Genomic DNA, 25044 nt, shown 5'->3' with positions numbered 1-25044 from the left:
ATTTGTTTTCGTCTAGCATCCACAGCGATCCACCATTTAGGAATCACTGTCCTAAACCTCATTAATGTAAAAACATGAATGAGAAGTAGTGTTTCATTATATCACATTCGTTCTGGAGTCAGTTGTATAAATGTACAAAATATCCTGCTATACTAGAGCAATCACTGTCAATGTCAAGCCAACTTTTCCCTAACAGCTTTTTTTTTTTTTTTTTGGTCTATTGTTTCCTTTTTTTTTTTTTCACAAATTTTTTTTTTTATTGAAACGTAGATATATAACAAAGAAAAACACTATATATATATTCAAATTCAAATATATATATATATATATATATATATATATATATATATATATATATATATATATATATATATATATATATATATATATATATATATATATATATATTTGAATCAACATTTAACCCCCACTATTACCCCACCCTGACCCCCAACAAACACACCTGTGGTCACATGTAAGAATACGCGCACACACAAAAAAGAAAATATTATAATCATACATAAACTTAAAACTAAACTTCTCTCTCCACAGCCCCTCCCCAAGAGTCCCCCATAAACACTAACTAACTGCCCTATTTCCTATCAAACAAATCCCAAAACCCCAGCCATCTACTTTACACCTCTTTGAAAGCTGCCACCCTCCCCATCTCTGCACATCACTCCGGTAATGAGGGCGTTCCATCCGATTTATATCCCCTTAAAATAACAATCATAACACTGGTCAGAACTCCATTTTTAAGTACAATAGTCTGAAATTAATCCATGTGTTTGCACCCCTGCTACCAGGTGTCTCTAAAGTAACTTAATCCATCCAATAAAATTATTCCTGAACGTGTATATTTCCAAAATCTTAAAATAATCCCATTCTGCTAAATCAAATGCCTTGAGATGGTAGCGACCAGAGTCTGATCATTCACCACTGACCACATGATAATGAAACGCCTAATGTTATCAGAAGAGCTGCATCCCCTTATAAATGCCGCCTGATCGATATTTATAAGATGTCATAACTTATTCGGTTAGCCAGAATTTTTGACAATATTTTTACGTCTAGCTGGATCAGGGAAATTGGACTAACTCTTACTCACTTGGATCTTTTTAAGAATCAGACTGATCATGGCTTGTCATGGTTGGCAGAAGCTTTCCATTATTTAATGATCCTGTATAAACTTTTAACAAAAGTGGAGCCAGTTCTGTATCATAAGTGCAAAAAAATTCCGCGGCAAAGCCGTATGGCCCCGGAGCCTTGCCTGTAGGCAAAGCCTTAATTACCTCACCAAACTCTAAGGTTATCTCAGAATCAATAGAATTTTTTTGCTCCGTTGTCAGTTTAGGGAGTTCTCATGGTTTCACAAAGTTTCTAATATCTTCAGTAGACGACGATATGGAACTATAGATATCAAGAGAGAATTCTTTAAAAGCATTATTAATATCAATGGCCAAGGTCAATATTTACCACCAGCAGATTTCACTGAGGGAATGGTAAAAAACATTTGTTTGAATTCTGGATTTTGCAAAAGGGATACATTAAAGCGCCAACTATGTGATTTCTTTTTCTTCTCTGTATGTGGCAACATCTCTAAACTTATGACTAAGATGTTTCCAATTGATCAATCAACAATAGATTAGGAATTTCACTATATCTTGACCACCTTCGTCCTCAGGAATTCCACTTATTCCACCGGTTACAATTCTCCAAATCCTCCATCTTCTCCCAGAAGTGCTCCAAATCCACCCTGGTCGCTAGCGGATAAGCATCTAATTCCCTCTCCAATGACTCCAGATAATCCATCCGTTTCTCGACATCCCCCACTCTTAACCACTTCAGTTAATTAAGTCTCCATGGCTGTGATCGGTCGACGTATTTCAGCAAGACCCTCCAAGTCCGCAATGACCTTCGTCAACATTGCCGACACATTCAACAATTGTTGCCGAATTGAATTCTTTGACATTGTCTTTCTAGAATAGTTATGGATCAGGGTGTATAGAATTTCACCGGTTTATGACAAAGTATCAACTAGCAAAGTGCGCAGAACTCACCGTTCACACCACCGAACCTTGCATGCCGTCAGGTGACTCCCTCCCCCTAACAGTACTTTTTAGAATACCCTAAGGCATTAATACAAAGAGTTAGTAGAACATGAAGCCAGGAAGGAGATGTGCATATCACACACATCTGATATGCTTCATTTTTTTAGGAATTGATCAGCATGGTTCCAGATGTCGATAGGAGAGGTGATATTCAGAGGCAGGATGATACCAATTTACAAACTGAAATGTCTAATTGTTACAATGTTAAAAAGCTTTTTTCCTATCCCAGCTTAATGCAGTAAGCCCTTTGTAGATTAATTTCCCCCAAAACAAAAGCCACTATGGCTCTGTGGTGCTAACAAAACATTGGTCTATTTGTGTGAGCCCAAAACAACATTGTTGTGTTCACAAGCAGAAATACAGTACCTTGCCATGGCCCATTTCAGTGCCAAGCCCATAACCAACGGCAGACAATCTAATTTTGAGAGATCTTTATATTGTTTATCATTTCAACCAAGATTTATATTATTTGTATACTATAGGCTGCTTTTTGTATGTGTTGTAAAGAGAATAAATGTGAGTGCCTATGTGTCATTAATGAATGATATATATGATGCGTGTACATTTACGTTTACATTTATGCATTTGGCAGACGCATTTATCCAAAGCGACTTACAGAACACTTATTACAGGGACAATCCCCCTGGAGCAACCTGGAGTTAAGTGCCTTGCTCAAGGACACAATGGTGGTGGCTGTGGGGCTCAAACCAGCATCCTTCTGATTACCAGTTATGTGCTTGGACCACTACACCACCACCACTCCATGTTCAATGTGTGTATGTTCAATGTGCACTGAAGGAGCTGTACCCTCTCTCCTCGTGCCATTATCTCCTGATCGTGGCATCCCTGTGGGTTACCATAGCAGCACTCCTCATCAAAAGTCTGTCACTATCAGGATTGTGAGACACTCAGTCTGTCTCTCTCACGTTTCCTCACACCTTGGTGTCTGGCTCAAACGGGCGTTTCCCTCTCATTTCATAACCAGGCTGCTTCAGTCGGCAAAAACACAGACGTGTTTTTCCTGTTGAGCTTAGCAAATGATGGGTCAGAGTGGTTTGTTTTTGTTTGTTTTCAACCTACATATTGAAAAGCCTGTGTAATTTTCTAGCTAATTGTGACTGGTTGTCCGCACAATTAATCAGCGCCACATTTTGATGGAACAACAAAATTGATTATCATGATCTTTGTTGAGGTTTGGCAGTCATGACCACATTCTGATAATGTCGGAGCGCTTGGACAAATAACATGCCTTTTTTGCTGTGCTTACAAGCTATAGAGAATTTGATTCACCGTTGATCATTTAACAAATGTCCGTATTAGTAAAGCTATTAGATCTCATGCATATTTAATGGTGAACACTCAACACTCCTCTCGTCTACCATCATTCAGCAGTGAAGCATCACGTGTCTGAAACTGGTCAATGAGAAATTATGGAACATAGTTTTGTCTTTTGGCAAAGTGTCTTTTGAGAGGGTAATGCATATTCATTTATCCATTCTTTCATTTAATTAATTCTTTCATTGCATATAAATATGATAGTTCATTCTAAAGAACTATACACATGCCTTTTTGATATGTAGTAGCAAGATTCCAGTAGCAAAACCTTGCTTTAATACCACACTACATACATGCTCAGACATGTTTGATGCTTGTTGAAGGGAAATTATCAGTGTTTGTAATTTATTGAGAGTGACAAGTGATTGACGTTTGAGTTCATCCAGAATGGTATCGGGCACGGATACTTGAGATAATGTACAGAAGTCATCTCTATTTTAGAAATCAAGAAATTCATAACAATAAAAATACTGGAAAAGTTAAATCTAAACTAAATGTGTTGAGGCATTTTTTGCTTATATTTAAAAATAATTTCATTAGAATTTTTTTAAATGCTTGCTCTAAACTTGGAAGCCTTTACATCGTTCATTACCTTAGACCTTTGTCTACAAATATATCAATTTCAAATTAATTTAGTATTAAAAAAATAAAAACTTTAAAAAATGTTTTGTCCCTTATCTCAAGAATCCGTGCCGGATATTTTCTGCTTTCAGCCGTTTCCATTTTTATGTGTACTGTAGTATTATGAAAGTTTAGTTTGATTTAGAGGTCTCTCACAGCCATTCACATCTGCATCTGCACATGATTGGGTGAAAGTTTTACAACTGCTTTTATAGGATCACCTGTTACTCAGTAATTATTTAGTGGCAGGGAGACAGTATTAGCCAATAAAGGGCCTTACAATGAGCAGGCTATTTTGTAATTAAGGTGAGCATGCAGCCAAGGCGCTGATGTAATCAGCTTTTCTATAGCTGTAATCCTAAAGGCCAGACCCAGTTTCCTCTGCATCCGTCTATGAGCATTTTGTGCAACTGGCCTTGCCTTAGCGTATCATTATGATAATGATTGAATAGTTGAGCAAAGTTGTTCTATAACTAAAAACTGGTGTTTTGCTATAACATGTATGTAAAAACTGTGTGCAATAAAGTGATAATCATTTTGAGCGATCATATGCCATTATAAGCAATTCATACTTTACAAACCTAGGACAACAGAAGGTTGCTTTAGAAGATAATATATTTGTGCTGGAAATGATATGGTCTCGTTATTTGTAACAGAGATTGGCATGATGGGCAGCAGTGCAGATACAAAGCAATGTGACATGAGGTTATTGTTAGCTGCAGAGCCTTACTCTTCACCTCACTTCTGTCACCATGGGAACAGACCTGTTACTGGATGCGGAGCTATCCAATGTCCATTATTGCGTTGGTCTGGCAGTCTCGCATATGGAAATGTCATGGTCCCTTAGTTAGCTAAACATGTAGTGTTACTCAGACCTTTTGAAGTATTGGCCGTATATATGCCAATATGAAATTCTCATATTTATTCACCATCATGTCTTTCCAAACATATGACTTTCTTCTGTAGAACACACAAGGAGAATTTGGGAAGATTTTTCTTGTCACTCTTATCCATATAATGAAAGTGAATGAGGGCTGGGTCTGTCATGCTCCAAAATGACATAAAAAGCATCATGAAAGTATTATAATATATAAAATATAACATGTAAGTGGTCCATGCAACCCGTGCATTATATTCCAAGTCTTAAAGTCATAGCTTCAGATCACAATAATTGTAATGTCAAGGAACATAAATGTTAGAAAAACATTATACATATGGGATTTCTTTTACCCAGCCTCTGGTCACAGAATCCATAACAGTAAGACCTACAGCTCCAGCTGACATTGATGACCGTCATTTTACGGTGGTTTTCCATTTGAATTAGTGTTCGCTCATTTATCTGTCCAACTAAGTGCATTAAAGTTCTACACGAAAACCACTTTCATCTTGTATCGCTCGTCTCGTTTTTTTTTTTTTTTTGTGAGCAATAAAATGACAGGGTGTTCCAAAACTGTGTGCTGAAAATGCACTAATCATTGTGACATGACAAATGGCAAGTGAAACATTGGACCTCAAACTCAGAGGTACATGAGAATACTTTTAGGTCACAGGTCTTTGAGTTTGTCAGCAATTCTGACAAGATTGTTTCATTCAATGCCACAATAACCTTTAATATGCTCGACCCTGTTCTATAGACCTATCACAACCGTCCTTTTTCATGAACGGTTGAATAGCAGTTTAAAGTGTAGCACATAGCCCTTGATCTGTAGTTAAACATTAATCAATCAGCCCAACTGTGCTCATTTAAGAGCCCCGTAACAACAGGGTAATCCAGGTATGATGTAATGTCTGCATATACTGTAGTTACCCTTTTGGGCAGCCACAGAGATTGTCATACTGACTAAGCGTTTCCACAACTGTGGGGAAACGGGCGATGTGTGAACCGCTTGTGTCATTTAGCTGCTGGCTGCCAAAGACTCCTTGTCATTATCTGTAATTATGAATTTACTTGTTTATTGTATTAGCATTATGTTATTTTATAATGCTTCCGTCATCATTCTGTTCCACTTCAACCCTCAAAATTAGCAAAGGGTATATATATCTGTCCTGCTCTTAATGGAGATCACGTTTTTATTAGAAAATCGTACAATCTTGAGTCACTAGTTCGAATTCAGAGTGACTCCTGTCAGGCTTCCTAAGCAACCAATTGGCCCGATTGCTAGGGTGGGTAGAGTTATGTTGGGCTAACCTTCTCATGGTCACTATATCAGAATCAGAATCAGCTTTATTGCCAAGTATACTTACACATACAAGGAAAAGTTCTAATTATCGTGGTTCTTGCTCTCAGAGGGGTGCGTGGTGAGTTGCCACGGAGAATAGCGTGAAGCCTCCACACACGCAAAGTCTCCGCGGTAACTTGCTCAACAAGCAACGTGATAAGATGCGCAGATTGACTGTTTTAAGCGTGGAGGCAACTGAGATTTGTCCTCTGCCACCCGGATTGAGGTGAGTCACTACGCCACCACGTGGACCTAGAGCGCACATTTGAAAAGTTCTAATTGTTTCTGATGTCTTGGTTTTAGAGGCACTTTAAGGCACTCCTTTAACTGATTTGATTCCAAGCCAAGAGAAAATTTTGTTACATATATTTTAGGCAGTGAAAAACGTTTTCCATTCCAGAGTGGTTACACTTCTAATGATAATGAGGTCATGATGGATCTTATTAAGAAATTACATCAACATTGACACAAATTATAAATACAATTTTCTATAATTGGTGGTGAAGCAGTTGGAACATTTCTCATAGACCAGTTTATGTTTTCTAGGGGAAATCATATCCATTCAAAGGGCCTTTCCCTCCTATGTGGAACCCTTTTGCTTACCTGGACTACAACAACCTCTGGAGGACAATGGACAAGATGGGAATGGAGGTACAGGCACATATCCCATATTTAAGTGAATCAGGAAAATATACTGACCAAACAAACACAAACATTGATTCATTTTAGAATAATTTAACAGTATTTAAAACGTACAGTAGATATAGTTTACACCTTTTTTAGATGGATAATAACAATTCAATGCAAACTTTGTGGCTTTAGTGGCCTGGGACCTCATTCTACCCCATGTACCTCATCCACTTTTTGAGTTAGGCCCACACTTTAGTGTTCCTTGGCCTTTCTCTTCTGAATAGTGTAAAAAAATTGGTTAAATATCAAAACATATATTTTTATAACTGCTTATTTAGCAAAAGTGTATAGGTTTATGAAAGACAAGAGATATGTAATAGTGTTGTTTTTTTCACTTCCATTAATTTATAAAAAAAATATGATTATTTCATGTCTATGTAAGTTTACTATAACAGGATATGTATTTATTTATAACAAGACAAGTGAATACTATATTAATTCAAATGACTACTATATCATGTTGATTTTCTGTGTTGAAAAATGTGTTCGCCTGATTTATGATGGCGAATTATCAATATTCCATATGTGTGTACACAAACACACAGTACTATACATGGTATTTTTAACTCAAGGTAGTGCTGATGTTTCAGTGATTTTACATTTGACATTGCTATCTGAAAAAGAAGCAACATGGAAGTAAACTATAGCAAGTGTAACACATGAACGGTATGATTTGGCTGTATTATCATTTGGTTCCACTACTGAAAAAGTGCACCCAAATAGCGTCTATTAAGAAAAAGATATATGGGTGGGTTATGTGTAGCTTAAGATGTGTTTGACAGCCAGTTGCTTCTTTCAGTGAGGAAGTAATGAATCCTGTTCTTTTATTTGTTGCATCATCTCTTTGATATAGAAAATACAAATACCAAAATATATTGGAATATATTCTATTCTATTTTCAAAATGTTTTGAAAATGTGACTATGGGCGTTTTGTAGATCCATTTGTTATAGATTCACATGCCAAGTTGCAAAAGACCCGAGTTTGTTATGTTTGGTGAAACACCCATGCATTTAAGGGTTAATGCTAAGATTTTAATGTCAATAAATGGATAAAGTGCCTGATAATATCTGTATTGCACTTCAGATCCCAGTGGATGCTCCATGGAGGGCCCCTCATGCAGAAGAGTTGGACAAGATGACCATGCAGCAGCTTTTTGACAAGATTTGTTGGACCAGGTACAGAGACATAACTTCAAGAAGGTTGAGGTCATTTTTGACCCGTTACCATGTTTTCAGTATTGGAACCAGATTTTGTTACTTATAGACCATGACCATCTAAACAAACGCAATGAAAGCTTAAAATTTCAGTTTAAAATGTATACTAGAAATAACAATAAAAAAAATATCATAATTGACCCCTTAGGTTCACAGATTAATCCATAATTGAAGAGCCAGTCACCTTGTGATCTATTAGGATTGTAAATTTTGAATAGTTTTTGTAAATCTATGAATTTATGGTTTTCAAGGTGAGTTAGAAATGACCGTTAGGGTCATGAATGGGTGCAGTTTCCTGGAGGGTTAAAATGAAGCATTGTTGATGGCATATTGGCTGTTGATTGTGTATCCCGTGTTTCTAACAGGGCTGCACGCCATTTTGCCACACTCTTCGTCAATGTGAATGTGACCTCTGAGCCCCATGAGGTGTCTGCTTTGTGGTTCCTCTGGTACGTCAAGCAGTGTGGTGGCACTATGAGAATCTTTTCCACCACCAATGGAGGCCAGGTGAGAATGTCCAGAACTCATGATACTGTACAATTGTTGTCACTTTTTAGATGATTCATAGCAGCTGGTGTGTTACAAAAAAGGGAAAAATCGTAGATCTTAGCTGGTCACCGCTCAAACTACTACAAAACATTGAACTTGCCTAAATATGACCAACCTCGAAACTGTACAGTATATTTAGGATATTTAAAAGTGCTAATGCCAAGAACAAGATTATAAACGGCAAACTTAATGTGTTGCATCAGAATTTAACTGCACATGCACTACTTCCTACCGCTTGGCACTAAATGACATACATTTTTACATTTCAAATTTTAAGTCCTGCCCGTATGAGAACTCTCCCTATCCACAACCTACTGTCCAATCCACCGATCTTTCCTCCATTAAAATATATGGCACAGATTTCTGCCTTGGGGCTCTATGGGCCTTATGTACACTGACTATTCCCCTGTTCAAACATTCACATAAATTAAAGCAAATCACATTAACTGAACAAATAGCTTGATAATACATTGTATTATCAAACACATATTAAAATTAAATTATAGATGAAGCTGATAGATGAAGCTGAACTGTCATGTAATGTTTAGACACAGTATCGGGCATGATCTTGGTTGGTTATTTCTCTGATGAAGAGGAGACTTAATTACACGGAGCTTACGCCAAAAGCTGCACGCTGACAAATGAACGGCTCCACAGCATGTCCACATTCGCATTTGCAAAGCAGTGTGTGTGCATGTCTTATTGGCTTTTTCACAGTGTTCACCATTTGTGTGTTTACAGTATCATCAACATCTGAGAGTGAGAGAGATTTTAGCATCTATATACCATAATCTTTCTGAAACCTTTGGCAGCCCCGGGAAGCAAGCGTTTGTGAGAACTCTAGCTGTTTGATCAAATATCCCTGTCCAATAGTCATTGTCACGGTCCAATCTGTACCCCTAATTTAGTTAACCACAGCTCTCAAAATAGGTCTTTTAGTAAAGGCAAAGAACAGACTTTCTGTGGAAGAAAGCAAAATGTTTTACTGCCATGAATTCAGAGGAAAGGAATACATTGGGTTAAAGGGATAGTTCACTTATAAATGAAAATTCTCTAATTTACTCATGTTGTTCCAACCCCGTTTGACTTCATTTTGTGGGACAAAATAAATGTTTTTAAAAATTGTTTTTGCTGCTCTTTTCCAAGTCTTTTAAAGGTAAATGATAGTTTTGTGAAAGAAACAAAGTTTATGGAATAGTTCACCTAAAAATGAAAATTCCCTCATCAATTACTCACCCTCATGCCATCCCAGATGTGTATGACTTTCTTCTGAAGAACACAAATGAAGTTTTTTGAAGAGTATCTCAGCTCTGGAGGTGCAAACAATGCAAGTAAATGGTGACCAAATATGTGAAGCTTTAAAAAGCACATAGGCAGCATGAAGTTAATCCATAAGACATCCGTTAATCACTCTAGAAGACATGGATTAAACCACTCAAGTTGTATAGATTAATTTGATGCTGCCTTTGTGCTTTTTGGAGCTTAAACATTTTGGTCACCATTAATTTGTAATGTATGCACCTACAAATCTGAGATTCTTCTAAAAATCTTGTTTGTGTTCTGCAGAAGAAAGTAAGTCAAACACATCTGTGACAGCATGAGGGTGAGTAAATGAAAGAATTTTCACTTTTGGGTGAACTATTCTTTTTAAGTTATTCACTGAAATTATTCCCCTCCTATGCTGCAATAGTATCAAATCTCATTAATTGTAATTCAACACCGTAATTATTTACAGAAATGTTTAGTCAGTCGGCTGTCACAGCTGTAAATTACTACCCCTTATAAACGTGATTGTTTGTAAATATTCATACATTATTTTTTTGTGAACAAAGTTTTTTTTTTCTTGAGTAAGTTGACTTTAGATTGCAAGAAATTACTTAAAGAGTGTTCTTTCCTGTGACAAACTGATTCCGTAACATCCCAAAATGGTTGCAAGCCACAATATCTGGGTCATGAGTTCATATTAGTTATGGCACTGTCACTAAACTGCTATGGTGTATCCAACTGTTTAATGTAATTTCCATGTTTAATATTCCCAACATGTCTTAAGGTATTATACAACTCAGTCATCATTCTATCTCTGTGAGACATAGACACCTGTTGGTGAACACATGAATTGCATATAAATAGTACTCCCAACTCTCAAACTCTATGGTTCTTAATCACAGTCATTGGAACAGAATAATTTCTATACTGTAACAAAAGGTCAAAAATGAACATTTAAACTGATCATGCCTACTAATGTGATGTAACTAATCAATAAACTACCGATGCAGAGTAAAAGTATTAAGTATTATGCATTCATGTTGCCCCGTATGACAGGAGCGCAAGTTTGCCGGAGGCTCCAGTCAAATCAGTGAGGGAATGGCGAGAGAACTTGGTGACTGTGTGAAGTTGGAGAGAGCAGTCTACAGCATTGACCAGACTGGAGACCTGGTGGTGGTCAAGACACTCAATGAGGAGATATACAAGGTTAGTAGGTGCACAAAGCTGTCTCTACACTTCACAAGATGAGTGGCAATGCAAATATCCAAAAATCAAACTTATAGAGAACAAAGTCTTCTCTATAATATATTAAACAAATTCTGTCCTTTATTTTTTTTGTGTGCCACTGAACATGAACTTCCCCAAGGAGTATCAGTCAACACATATCGTTCTGCTCTAGATTATTTGCACAGTCAGTATGTTTACATTAAAAGTTTGGTTTTCATCAGAATTAGTCTTTTTATAAAACTGTATGTAAACACTTTAGTCAGACTGAAACCAGAGCAATGTGATTTTTGTAAAGTTGGACTAACAACCCTATAATTTGATTGTTGCTCAGCTTCATTCAGCATGTACAGTATACACATTAATCGGACCACAACTAGCCTAGGTGTTGTGCGCATAATTCAAAAAGACAGATGTGATGCGTAACAGTGTATTTAACCTGTAATTTGAACAATACAAACGAGGTTGAGGTATATTATCCCATTAAGTGTTGTCAACAAAAACTTGCTGTTGCTCGATTATGACTGCACGTGTAAACACACAGTACATGCGTTAATTAGCCTATATGTGTTAACCATACAGATAAAGTATGTTCATAATGGAATAAGTGTATTGCATACTACATAGGCTACTAAGCAGCATATACTGTATTCTGTCTAAAAAATATATATGAAACAAAATTTGTGTCATCTAGGAATTAAAAAAAGGTTATTTTTAAAATCAAGTAAACTTTGTCTGATTAAATAATGAGCGAAGAAAGATTGATTTTTTTTTTTCCCAGTTCTTTCTGCACATGGAAGTTTAAGGACATGTTGAATGCATTGTCGTCTTGGATACAGTATCCCATGCAGTAATTTGGTCATGTGCAGTAAATTTTCATACTACATACAATATACATACTGCAGAAATAGTTAGTATAAATAGTATTATGCTATGCTATTCCGAACATAGCCTGTGAGGTCATTATGAAGATTAATTGAAGATGAAGCTCCCTCTGAGTTTGCAAAATGTAACCTCTCTACTAAAACTAATTTGAATGACAGAAGTCCCACTTTTACATACCGTATGTATCACAATGTATATGTGTGTGTAAGCTTGGTGGATTGTTAGCATTAAGCTGGACATCATCTCACCTGTCCTGGCCACATCCTCTTTACTGTGTTGAAGCTTATTAAAAGCTACTATAGAGCTGCTTAACCCTCAGGGGAGGAACCGTGGGGGGACACTGGAACAACTATGTGTCCTTCTAAATCTTAAGTTTATCATACATAGAAACACCATTTCATTACATCTGCAATGTCCAACTTTTTGTAATGTGTTAAATTTATAATTTTAAAGGAATAGTTGAGACAAAAATGAAAATTCTCTCATGTACTCATTCTTGTGCCATCCCAGATGTGTGTGACCCTTTCTTTCTTCAGTAGAACACAAATTTAGATATTTAGAAGAAATTCTTAGCTCTCTTGGTGTTTACAATGCAAGTGAATGGGTGCTGAAATTTTCATAAATGTCAGCATCATATGAAAACAGAAGCGATTTGATGGATTTTTCCCTCCCTGCTCAGTCTAACCTTTTATCTTGTGTTTTTGTTGATTCACATTCTTCATGCATATGCCCCCTACTGGGCAGGAAGAAAAATGTCAAGCAAAAATTATATTTAAATATTGACCAGTTTCTCACCCACACCTATAATATCACTTCAGAAGATATGGATTAAACCACTGGAATCATATGGATAACTTATGCTGCCTTTATTTTGTTTTTGGAGTGTCGACATTTTGGCACCCATTCACTTGCATGGTATGGACCTACAGAGCTGAAATATTCATCTAAAAATCTTAATTAGTTTTATACACATCTGGGATGGCATAAGTGAGTAAATGATGAGAGAATTTATTTTTGTGTGAACTATTCCTTTAATGTAGTAAAATAAGCATTATATGAGAATATTACATTTAAAAAAGTATTAAAAATAGTGCTGGTTGTGTGAATGGTTTTTACTTACTGCCTTCCTCTGTTCTTTTAGGCCAAATATGTCATACTTGCCATACCACCAGGGCTGAATTTAAAGATCCACTTCAGCCCTGAAATGCCTCCTCTTAGGAATCAGCTCATTCATAGAGTGCCCATGGGTTCAGTCATCAAATGCATGGTGTACTACAGAGAGAACTTCTGGAGGAAGAAGGGTTTGTACATGTCCATCTTCCATTAATTACTGGTTACATGGCAGTGTAATGATGCAGAACTGTGTTGTATGCATACTTATAGTATACATGGTACAGCATTGCATTGGCTTCACATTATAGGCCTATATGTTGGGGGTTTTTGCAGGATATTGTGGCAGCATGGTAATTGAAGAAGAGGAAGCACCTATTGGTCTCACACTTGATGACACGAAGCCTGATGGGACTGTGCCTGCTATAATGGGGTAAATTAGAAGTAGTTTTTTTATTGTTGGATGGAAATAATCCAAAAACTACTTGGAGCAATAAGGGGGTGACAAAGCAGTGAGCTGGCTCCTTTTCTTTTAGTTTCATTCTGGCACGAAAATCCAGGAGACTAGCGGGCCTGACGAAAGAGGAGAGGTAGTCATTTCTTCAATTTCATATAAAATATCTGACTATACTTTGGGTGAGATGGTGATGTTGTGCATAGTTGGCAATGAACGATTACTCTTACCAGAATGTTGTGAACAATTTCAGAAAGAAAAGGATCTGTGAGATTTATTCTCGTGTGCTCGGCTCAGAGGAAGCGCTACATGTGAGTTTTATATTTGATATATTTTTAGTGCACTTTTCTAAAGCATTTTATACAAAATAAACTGCAATAAGTGTTTTGTATGTAAATATTCTCAAGCAGAAGTATTGTTTTATATAACTATTTTAACTAATCACTAATTGAATGCAATATCTTAGCAATTACTTCCTGTGTTTGTATTACAGTATTTATGTATTCATTTATAACTGTGATTGCACATGATTATTATACAAAGACAATTTAGCAAATTCTTAATTTTATGGGGGTATCTTCTTCAGCCTGTGCACTATGAGGAGAAAAACTGGTGTGAGGAAGAGTACTCTGGTGGCTGCTACACAGCTTACTTCCCCCCTGGCATCATGACACAATTTGGCAGGTTAGTGTACTTCTGGATAAGGCATGCCTGGTTGTACAGTAGCATGGCATGGTAGTAGTCTGAAAAATGTTCTACCTGGCTCATTTTGAGAAAACTGACATGAGAATGTATGCTAATTTGTCTCTGTTGCAGGGTCTTGCGAGAGCCGGTTGGCAGGCTGTACTTTGCAGGCACTGAGACGGCCACTGAATGGAGCGGTTACATGGAGGGTGCCGTACAGGCAGGAGAGAGAGCAGCTAGAGAGGTGGGTGCACATCTCAGTATTTCACATTTTTTCTGATTTATGTCATATTACAGAGCTTGCAAGCAGCTCAAACTGCTTTAAGGGATCGTTCACCCCAAAAAGGAAAATTCTGTTAGATTTCCTCTTCCTCATGTTCCGTTTTATTGCATCTTTTTTCATACAATGAAAATGAATCGTGACTTAAACAAAAATATTTAGGTGAACTAACCCGTAGGTTTAGTTTTGTCTCAAGATCATAGGCCCCTTATTGATTCTCATGAACACCAATAGAAACAAGACATGTAGTCATGTTGGATTGTGATATCAATGGCAAACAGCTTTTCATTTATGCAGAACCAAAGTCTAAAACCCAGGCTTACCAACATTTTTAAGCTGGTGCCACACTAGCAGACTCCAATCAACTACATTTTGGCTGAGGGTGTCGCACATGTAGGCCTTGCTCTCTTCATATGGAGGTATCACACACTTGATTAAGAATGGTGGAGGGGTGACAGACAAGGCAACTCTCTCTTACTCTCTGATGTCCTGTATAACAACAGGTGTGCAGGAGTGATTTTGGAAGCGATTCATGGAGTAACTTTTCCTTATGAAAGTGTGAATGTGTATTTATCCCCTTGAGGCTTGCCGTAGAACAGGGCTCCCAAAACTTTATGCTGCCATGGCCAGGTTACAGTGATTTTCAGGTGTGAGCTTCTTTCACATAAATGCCGGCCAGTTGGAATGAGGCATAGCGCACATTAGCGTCTGTTACCAATTCTTTTTGGGGGGGTTTGTTCTGTGCAACTTAATGTCTGATTTGGGATATTATCATCTGTAACTCAAGGGATGTAGCTCAAAATACTATATGCTTTCTTCCAGATTTTATGTGCAGTGGGAAAACTCCATGCAAGTCAGATCTGGCAGTCGGAGCCTGAATCATTGGTAAGAATTTGAGTCACTGTTGAATTATCACAAACATATATTTATTTAAGTGAAGTGAACTTAAATACCAAATTAAGCCTTTGTTTTGAAACTTGATTAAACATTGTTCTGAACCCTGTTCTCAGGATGTCCCAGCCCGGCCGTTTGTCACCACATTCTGGGAAAGAAACTTGCCATCCGTTGGGGGATTCCTTAAGTTTATGGGTGTGTCCTCCTTCCTGACTCTTGCCACTGCAGCGGGAGTGTTAGCCTACAAGAAGGGGTTTCTCCCTCAGCGCTAAAGCCCCTCCCACTTGCAGCCTATTCTCTATGACCTGGCCTTGTAATTGTTGCATTCGACCTAATAAAATTTGAATCTAATCCGGGCCATAACACTGCCTGGCTATGTGGCGCAGTTATTTTGATGGGAATTGACACAAATGTATTGTTGTCACACATTTGCTCAGTCATTGTGAAAAATGAACCAAGTGATTTAATATGGGATAATGAGTACTAATTGTTAACAAGGGAATCGCCCTGTCAAAGTACCCAGACTACACGTATGAAAAGAACTGAAAGAGCGACACTAACGTGTGTGTGTGTGTGTGTGTGTGTGTGTGTGTGTCTCATCAGTCTTATTGATTACCTCTGCTAATTTCAGGTGCTGTTCTCAGGAACTCGTTCTCTTAATTAACCTTCAAAAATAGAGAAAATAGCATTACAGAAATTAGAAGCATTAGGTTAGCATTGAAAAATGCATTTTATTGTATTATGTGACAGACAACATCTTCTATACAACATAACACAGAAGCTGTGTTTGCTTCAGCACAATTCACTATCTTTTATGAGAGAAGCAGAGCCTGTTCATAACATTTTTTATAACATGCCATGATGGTGTTAAGTGATTTAGTACAGACCGGTGACTGGCACAATGATGAAGTGAAGTCTACAGTCATATTGAAGTAGAGTCATAGAGTGTCTTGTCTAATTTGAATGATATTCCAGTGTTTAATGTAATTTCTAATGGCTGCTGTGCATAATTGTTTCTGATCGAAGCATATGGAAGCATTTGAATGTACTCTTACAGATCAGAGTTTTTTTTTTTTTTTTTTGTAACAAAGACAAGTGTATACTTGATATATGTATTTGTTCTTTTTGACACAAGCTTCTAAGCATGATGTAAAGTGAATTATTGTCAATTATCCATTGTTTAACAACATAAAGCTTCATTTTATTACTTGGTTCTACTCCAAGAATAAAAATAAATAAAAACTATTTGATATATTTGGTTTCCCAAAAAATACTTTTGTGATTTATAGATGGTTTAACGTATCTGTGACTTGCCAAGAATAGCCACTATGGTAGACCAATTTCATTGTCTAAAATGTGATTAAATGAAAAGTGGGAGATGCAATCTTAAAAGACACCAGACTGACAGATTTGAAAACATTTTATTATGTGTGAACCTAAAGTGCGTAGATTTTGATGTTCCAGAGAGTCTTTTTAACTGTTGTTTGTGGTGCCTTTAATCTGTTAATAGTTTTTGTCATTTCTCAAGTGCCTCTGTGCTAGTGAGATCCTCCAGTCTTGCACAATGTCCCAGGGTAAGTCACTGGCTGTTTTAGGGTTTTTGACCAGGATTTCTGGTCTGAGATCTGGAAAGATACTGTAAGTCTGCATTGGTTCGATATTCAACATCTTGCTGCACTGGCCATCAGCATACCTTGAGAACTTCCTCTGACATTATCCTTTCCTGAAGTAGTCACTGATGGACCAGGGGTGACCGAATCCGAGGCAATGCCACTTCTGACTGTTAGCCATTCTACGTACTATTAGTGACCTACGTCTTTGTAAAACTGTCATTTCAATCACCTCTTTGGAGTCTGGTTAACTTGGTTACGTTGTAGTGACTCTTGTCATTGTTGTCCTGATGTGCTGTAGTTGCTTTATCTCCTCTAACTGGTGTGCTCGTGAATTGTCTCTGTTGCCAATGCTTTTTCTAACTCCATAACATAACCCTTTATGCCAGTCCCAGAGTACAGAGCTGTCATTTTCTGCCCTTGTTTGCCTAGCCCCCAGGCCCCTTTGTCTAATGTTGTGTTTGAACTATGTCCAATGATCAAGTCCTGTAATTGCATCGTTTGATCTCGTTGTACAAATTCACAGACTAAGCTGATAATAAAAATGTGTGACTTACCACCAGTCCCTGCCTATGCATGTTTTTGTTGTGTGTATACAGTATTCTCATCAAAATGCTGCCCTTTAAAGACTTGATAAGCTTCTTGATCACCATGATGTCCTCAAGGGAAGATGGCAGAAAAGAGAACTGTTTTCATCCACAGCAGGGTGTAGCTTCCCTTGACCACTGATTTAGATTTCCTTGCAATGCATGGAAATGCAAGATGGTGAATTTTTATCATATTGGACTTTGTCCTTGCAAGAGAAAAAGAGAGCTATAGAAATGTATAGGTAAATCATTATTGTACTGTACGAGCAATTAACTGATTATTAGCAAAGTACAGATTTCCCCGTAAACAAGTCAGACTGGAATAATCAGGAACTTTGTTAAAATAAAACCTTGACTACGTTTCTAGTGTTGGGATTCTTTGCAAGGAGTGGGTGATACAAGTTCCTCTAATGGTATTTAGCAATATTTTAAAAGTCCCAGATATTTAAAATGTGAAAACAAAATGGCTCTTTTAGTGAATTAATTCCTCTGTTGAATTCTCTGATTTGTTTTATAACATTAAATATTCCCTTACATTGGGCCTATCTAGTTGTGTTTAGCCTCAGCATACATTGTACTGACCTGTATTGAAGAGGTCATGAAATGCCTTTTTTATTTTTTGTTCATTGAGGTTCACTAATGTTATATTTTGCACAAAAAACAAAAAAAGATTTTCAAATATTGTTACTTTCCATCCTCATTCAATCCGGGTGGCAGAGCACAAGTCTCAGTTGCCTCCGCTTCGGAGATAGTCAATCTGCGCATGTTATCATGTGGCTCGCAGTGCATGACACTGCGGAGACTTGCAGCATGTGGAGGCTCATGTGACTCCGTGATCCGTGCACAACTTACCACGTGCCCCATTGAGAACCACTTAATCGCAACCATGAGGAGGTTACCCCATGTCACTCTACCCTCCCTAGCAATCGGGCCAATTTGGTTGCTTGGGAGACCTTGCTGGAGTCACTCAGCACACCCTGGATTCGAACTCGAGACTCCAGGGGTGGTAGTCAGCATCAACATTCACTGACCTCCTATAGATGCATCTAACACACCGATCAGTCACAATATTAAAACTACCTGCCTAATATTGTTCGGTCCCCCTCGTGCCACCAAAACAGCACCAACCCGCATCTCAGAATAACATTCTGAGATGCTATTCTTTTCACCACAATTGTACAGAGTACAGAGTTACCGTAGACTTTGTCTGTTCAAACCAGTCTGGCCATTCTCTATTGACCTCTCTCATCAACAAAACATTTCCGTCCACAGAACTGCCCCTCACTGGATGTTTTTTTGTTTTTGGCACCATTCGGAGTAAATTCTAGAGAATGTTGTGTGTGAAAATCCCAGGAGATCAGCAGTTACTCAAACCAGCCCATCTGGCACCAACAAACATCCATGCAATTATCTAATCAGCCAATTGTGTGGATGCAGTGCATTAAATCATGCAGATATGGGTCAGGAGATTCAGTTAATGCTCACATCAACTATCAGAATGGGGAAAAAATTGTATCCCAGTGATTTGGACCTTGGCATGATTGTTGTTGCCAGACAGGCTGGTTTGAGTATTTCTGTCATTCAGAATGGTGCCAAAAACAAAAAACGTCCAGTGAGCGGCAGTTCTGTGGATGGAAATGCCTAGTTGATGAGAGAGGTCAATAGAGAATGGCCAGACTACTTCAAACTGACAAAGTCCTTGGTAAATCAGATACCCGCTCTGTAACATTGAATGTCATTTCAGAATGCTATTCTGAGACGCGGATTGCCGCTGTTATGGTGGTACGAGGGGGACCTAACAATATTAGGCAGGTGGTTTTAATGTTGTGCCTGATCTGTTTATAATAAAATCTCTAATGTATTTAAGCAATATCACACGATCAAGAGTGTGATATGGCCTTACATCAGCACTGTTTTGATTCGGCCACGAGTGCCATAGGTAATCACAGCTGTGCTTATTTAGGGCCATATAGCACGATTGCGAGTGTGATATTGCTTATATACAACAGTTCAATGAACATGTAAATAAAAAAAAAAGTGTGGAAAAACAGGAGTTTACCAAAAGGTACCTGAAGGACTCTCAGACAATGAGAAACTAAATTCTCTGGTCTGATGAAACTAAGATTGCAAGCATCATGTCTGGAGGAAACAAGGCACCGCTCATCACCTGGCCAATACCATCCCTATAATAGATTTGCACTACGTGTGTGTATGTGGGTATGTATGAAGGTGAGTGTATGTACATATATGTTAATATAATTATTTATTTTTTATTCTTTTTTGTTTTTTGTTTTAATTACCTATGTCTTGCTACTGTTTTTTGTATTGTACACTGGAAGCTCCTGTCACCAAGACAAATTCCTTGTATGTGTAAGCATACTTGGCAATAAAGCTGATTCTGATGCTGATTCTTCTACAGTGAAGCATGGTGGTGGCATCATCATGCTGTGGGGATGTTTTTCAGAGGCAGGAACTGGGAGACTAGTCAGGATTGAGGGAAAGATGAATGCAGCAATGTACAGAGACATCCTTGATGAAAATCTGCTCCAGAGCGCTCTGGACCTCAGACTGGTGTGAAGGTTCATCTTCCAACAGGACAACGACCCTAAGCACACAGCCAATATAACAAAGGTTTGGCTACGGGACAACTCTGTGAATGTCCTTGAGTGGCCCAGCCAGAGCCCAGACTTGAACCCGATTGAACATCTCTGGAGAGATCTGAAAATGTTTGTGCACCGACGCTCCCCATCCAACATGATGGAGCTTGAGAAGTCCTGCAAAGAAGAATGGGAGGAACTGCCCAAAAATAGGTGTGCCAAGCTTGTAGCATCATACACGAAATGACATGAGCCTGTAATTGGTGCCAAAGGTGCTTCAACAAAGTATTGAGCAAAGGCTGTGAATACTTATGTACATGTGATTTTTGTTTTTATTTTTAATAAATTTGCAAAGATTTCAAACAAACTTCTTTCACATTGTTATTATGGGGTATTGTTTGTAGAATTTTGAAGAAAATAATGAATTTAATCCATTTTAGAATAAGGCTGTAACATAACAAAATGTGGAAAACGAGAACAAACTAATGAATGAATGTTACACTTATGCTGCGCTTTTCTGACACTAAACACAAAGCGTTTTACATAGTGAACAGGGAGGGTTCTCCTCAACCTCCACAAGTGTGCAGCATTCACCTGGATTATGCGACAGAAGCCATAATGCATCAGTACGCTCACAACACACCAGCTATTGGTGGAGAAGAGGCAGTAGAGTGGCCAATTCATTGATGGGATTATTAGGAGGCCATGATTGATAAGGGCCAGTGGAGGAAATTTGGCCACGACACCAGGATTACACCTCTACCTTTTTACGAGTAGTGCCCTGGGATTTTTAATGACCACAAAGACCCAGGACCTCAGTTTAACATCTCATACTAAGGATGGTGCCCTTTATACAGTATAGTGTCCCCATCACTATACTGGGGTGTTAGGGACCCACACAGACCTGCTGGCCTAACACCTCTTCCAGCAGCAACTCTAATTTCCCCCAAGAGGTCTTTCACTCAGGGACTGACCAAGTTCAACCCTGATTAACTTCAGTTGGCAACCAGAGCTGCAGGGTGATATGGCAGTTGGCATTGTGTAGATATGTGTCAAATGTGTATTCACTGTCTGAGAGGTGAGATGTGTTAAATATAATACGCTCAGCTGCAAATAACTTAATTTCTCATCCTCCTCACTGTTCATAGCATTATGGCTTTTGAAAGAGTTACTAATTGGTTTGACCACAAGGAGGGGCCAGTGTGCAACAGTTACAGTATATTAATAAAGTCCCAGTTGTAGATTGGTACTGGTCACTACATTCCAGTCGCAGAACTCAATGTGAATAATGTGACCCATGCACAACAAGTCAAACATAATAATATCTAAAACTTGTATATGCTTTAAGAATGGCAATGTTTTTGATGGTATATCTATTGAGATTTCTACACAATACACAGTAATTTAAGCCAGTCCACAAAGGCTCAATGCATATTTGCATCTGCGCACAATATATAATTTCTGGCATATAAAACAACCATATTTAGGTTAACTGTATGAATTAAACTAAACACATTTCTGCAGTTGAAATACTTTAACAATGTGCAAAGTTCACATAGGCTATTTTAAGAATGGATATAACAGTAGCAAACCTAACACCACTTTTGTTCAGAAGGTGTAAGTATTTGGTTCTTTGAGAACGCGGACAAGTAGGCCTTCAACAAGACATTCATGTATGTGCCCACTCAATCACACAATAACTGGTGTTTATCTGCCAAATGTTATTGTCCTGTCATCACTCAATGTTCCTTACCATCCCTGCTAAAAGTTCAAAAGAAGCCTCAGTGTTGTATTAAGATAAGGCACTCTGGGATATCACCAAATCAGTCTTTGAAGTTGTAGATGCAGAAAATGGAGAAATGCACATTTTGCACGATAAGCAGTGAATAAGGCTCTGCAGACCAGAGAGGGGGGGAAAGAACAGAAGTCGCATCACCAAACATCAAACAGGGAAGAGAAAATCCCATAAGAACATATGCCTGAAGACACAATTTAGAGATGACCAGGGGTCTCCGTACATTAATTATGTATGCTAAAATGTTGTGCACCACTTAATAAAGGTTACAGTTGAAGTCATTGACAGTTTCATGAATTCCATCTAACATATACTCACCTCCATCCAAGCTCCACAGGCCCAGTTAGGATGTCTTTTATTTCTCTTGTTATGTTTTGTGTGGATATGTATACTTAATTTTATTGTAGAGCCAATAAAATAGGTAGTGAAATAGGACAAATTGCTTGATTTGCATTTTGACATTGCTCTGATATCTTGGGAGGGCTACGGAATTCTTAAGTTTGGGAAACTTAGCATAAGAGCGATCAATCGGAAAGTTTACATAACTGAAAACCGAAGCATAACTTGGAATCCTGCCACAGATCTTTTCAACTGCATTCACAGTTTCTCGGTTTGACATTTTTTCGCTGGGCTGAGAAAAGTCCAAAATTTCACTGGCTCCTATATTATCAATACCCTGCAACATAAGTGACACTATCTCTAAAATTCGAATGAATTATTTTAATTGATTATCAAATGAAAAATACAGTACAATTCCTCTACAGTGTGATCACACCAATCTGTCCCAATGTACATCACAAGTATCCTTTACTGTGCTTTTACTGCACTCTTCCTGACACATATATCAATCCCATTTTGAACCAAAAAGTTTCAAATATGTTGCATTTGAGAATCCAAAAAGTTTCAAATATGTTGCATTTGAGACTTCAAATCCTCCTGAAGTTTTCTTGCAATCCTGATCTGCGCTTGTACAAATTTGTTCTCTCTGCAAACCCTAAAAAAGATGCTGATCGCTCCTATGTGTCATGTCACTATTCAGATCTGTCCCCCCCTCTTTCATGAGGCAGCAAAATCTCTCTTTTCATCTCAGATTTCAGGAAGTATGTTATGAGCTGTTTTTTCCAGATGATGGCAGTTCTCTCATCAGTGACTGCCTGAGTGACTTTGTTATTTTGTTTGCTTTATGGCTCTGTGTACAGCTTTCTGGGAAAGTAAAATTGTCATGTTTTTGTGTCTCAGCTCCTTTCAACCGATATAACAGTAACACTTAACAATAAGGTTCTATGTAATCAAATTAGTTAATGCATTGGGTTTCATGAACTAACAATGAGCACTATTTACAGCATTTATTTTTCTTAGTTAATATTAATTTATATAAAATACTATTGCTCGTTTTTAGCCTATGTTTGCTCATAATCCATTAAGTAAGGAATAATTGACCACAGACCACTGAATTATTGAAAAATAATGCAGCACACCTGAGGTGGTAATGTATTCATGACACAGAGCGTCATCTTGAGTGTGCATTATTTTTTTTATTATACCAGGGGTCTGTTGAATGCTTGATTCTGATTGGTTCACAGATGTTCTGAGGGGTGCAATAAATGTTTAAGTAAGTTCCAGGTCTTGACCACATACCGGTTCCATAACAATTCACCAAATTATTTCAGTTATTTCAAAGAGCCCTACAAGATATCAACACAAAATAACAATATAAACAAAGTCATTGGCTGAAGTAAATCGGTTAAGAACGTCAAACAATGTCTAAAATATCCAACATTTATTTAAATTTCGTTTAAAAAGAGCCCTCGTGCTCCCTCGTCTCCCCCGCACTTATACACACACACACACACACACACACACACAGAGAGACTCGAGTTGCAAAAAAAAAACACATTTCGCCCTAATCAGCCTTAAATAGCTGTAGTGTAAAACAGCGCACTACCTGGAACTACTTCATTGTTGTGCATTTACTGGAAAATAAACTACACACTTAGAATGACTGTCAACAAATCAGAATCAAGCATTCAACAGACCCGTGGTATAATTAATATTAGCCTAATGGTTAAACTGTTAAAAATGTTAAGACTGTATTAGTGTATCACTGACAAAGATTATTAACTACTGCTGTTAGGTACTGCTATTAGTATTGTTCGTTGTAATGTAACACATTTCTATCAGAACAACAACATGTTTACATTTTGGTGAAATCACAATATGATCAAGCACATGGTGTCTATATTAAGTTCAAAAGCCAGTAAATGGTATTGTGAACTAGCATAAATAAATACAATAGTATGTCAAGCATTTGAAAATCCCAGATCTGTGGGATATGGCCAGTTGTTGTATACTGTACAGTCCATTCTGCTTGAGATATGCTTTAGGCGTGCTTTCAAACACATTTTTGTTGGGCTAATGAAGTCTATTAAAATCTGCCATCTCTAGAGTGATTTTGAATGACAGAGGCAAACAAAGGAGGTTGAATGTGACCTGCTAATAATTTGGCCCATATTGAGAATGTGATGGTGATAATAAGGAAAACAGAAGCACTGGCACTTGTACAGACCCTCTGGGGGAAAGGATAAGCAGTGCCACAGGCAAATAGAGTGGCTGAAGAGCTGTCTTAGAATAAAGTGTGTTAAAGCAGGTAATTTGTCTAGCTGGCAAACAGGCAGCACCTTGAGTACATGGAGCTAACACACTTTTTCAACTGTATAACCACAACACTTAAATGGTACATGCATTAGCATAAGACTAAGATGTGTCATTCATAAAACACAATGCAAATGGAGTTTTGCAAACTCCACTCACAGGAAAAGGACCATTTAGACAACTTAACAGCTCAAATAACACACATGTATAACGTAATCATTTAAATAATGCTTTAACAAAAATATGAGCTTCACTTTTCAGATTT

At 37.7% G+C, this 25044-nt stretch overlaps 1 protein-coding gene across 1 annotated transcript in view; it reads left to right on the top strand.

Moving 5' to 3' along the window:
- The window catches only part of LOC127659171 (amine oxidase [flavin-containing]), a 38540-nt gene extending 21921 nt beyond the window's left edge, over positions 1-16619 (top strand). Inside the window, exons 4-15 of the mRNA XM_052148844.1 lie at positions 6833-6937; positions 8062-8153; positions 8558-8699; positions 11064-11213; positions 13258-13417; positions 13563-13659; positions 13763-13816; positions 13934-13991; positions 14267-14364; positions 14497-14608; positions 15467-15529; positions 15655-16619. Of these exons, the coding sequence (XP_052004804.1) occupies positions 6833-6937; positions 8062-8153; positions 8558-8699; positions 11064-11213; positions 13258-13417; positions 13563-13659; positions 13763-13816; positions 13934-13991; positions 14267-14364; positions 14497-14608; positions 15467-15529; positions 15655-15810 (1287 nt within the window). The 3' untranslated portion in view covers positions 15811-16619. The remainder of the gene's footprint in view (positions 1-6832; positions 6938-8061; positions 8154-8557; positions 8700-11063; positions 11214-13257; positions 13418-13562; positions 13660-13762; positions 13817-13933; positions 13992-14266; positions 14365-14496; positions 14609-15466; positions 15530-15654) is intronic.
- Positions 16620-25044: the final 8425 nt, after the last annotated feature.

Source organism: Xyrauchen texanus, chromosome 18 (assembly GCF_025860055.1).
Source record: "Xyrauchen texanus isolate HMW12.3.18 chromosome 18, RBS_HiC_50CHRs, whole genome shotgun sequence".
Classification (NCBI taxonomy): Eukaryota; Metazoa; Chordata; class Actinopteri; order Cypriniformes; family Catostomidae; genus Xyrauchen; species Xyrauchen texanus.
The sequence above is the reverse complement of the archived record's forward strand: the minus strand, read 5'-3'. Positions and strand labels throughout refer to the sequence as shown.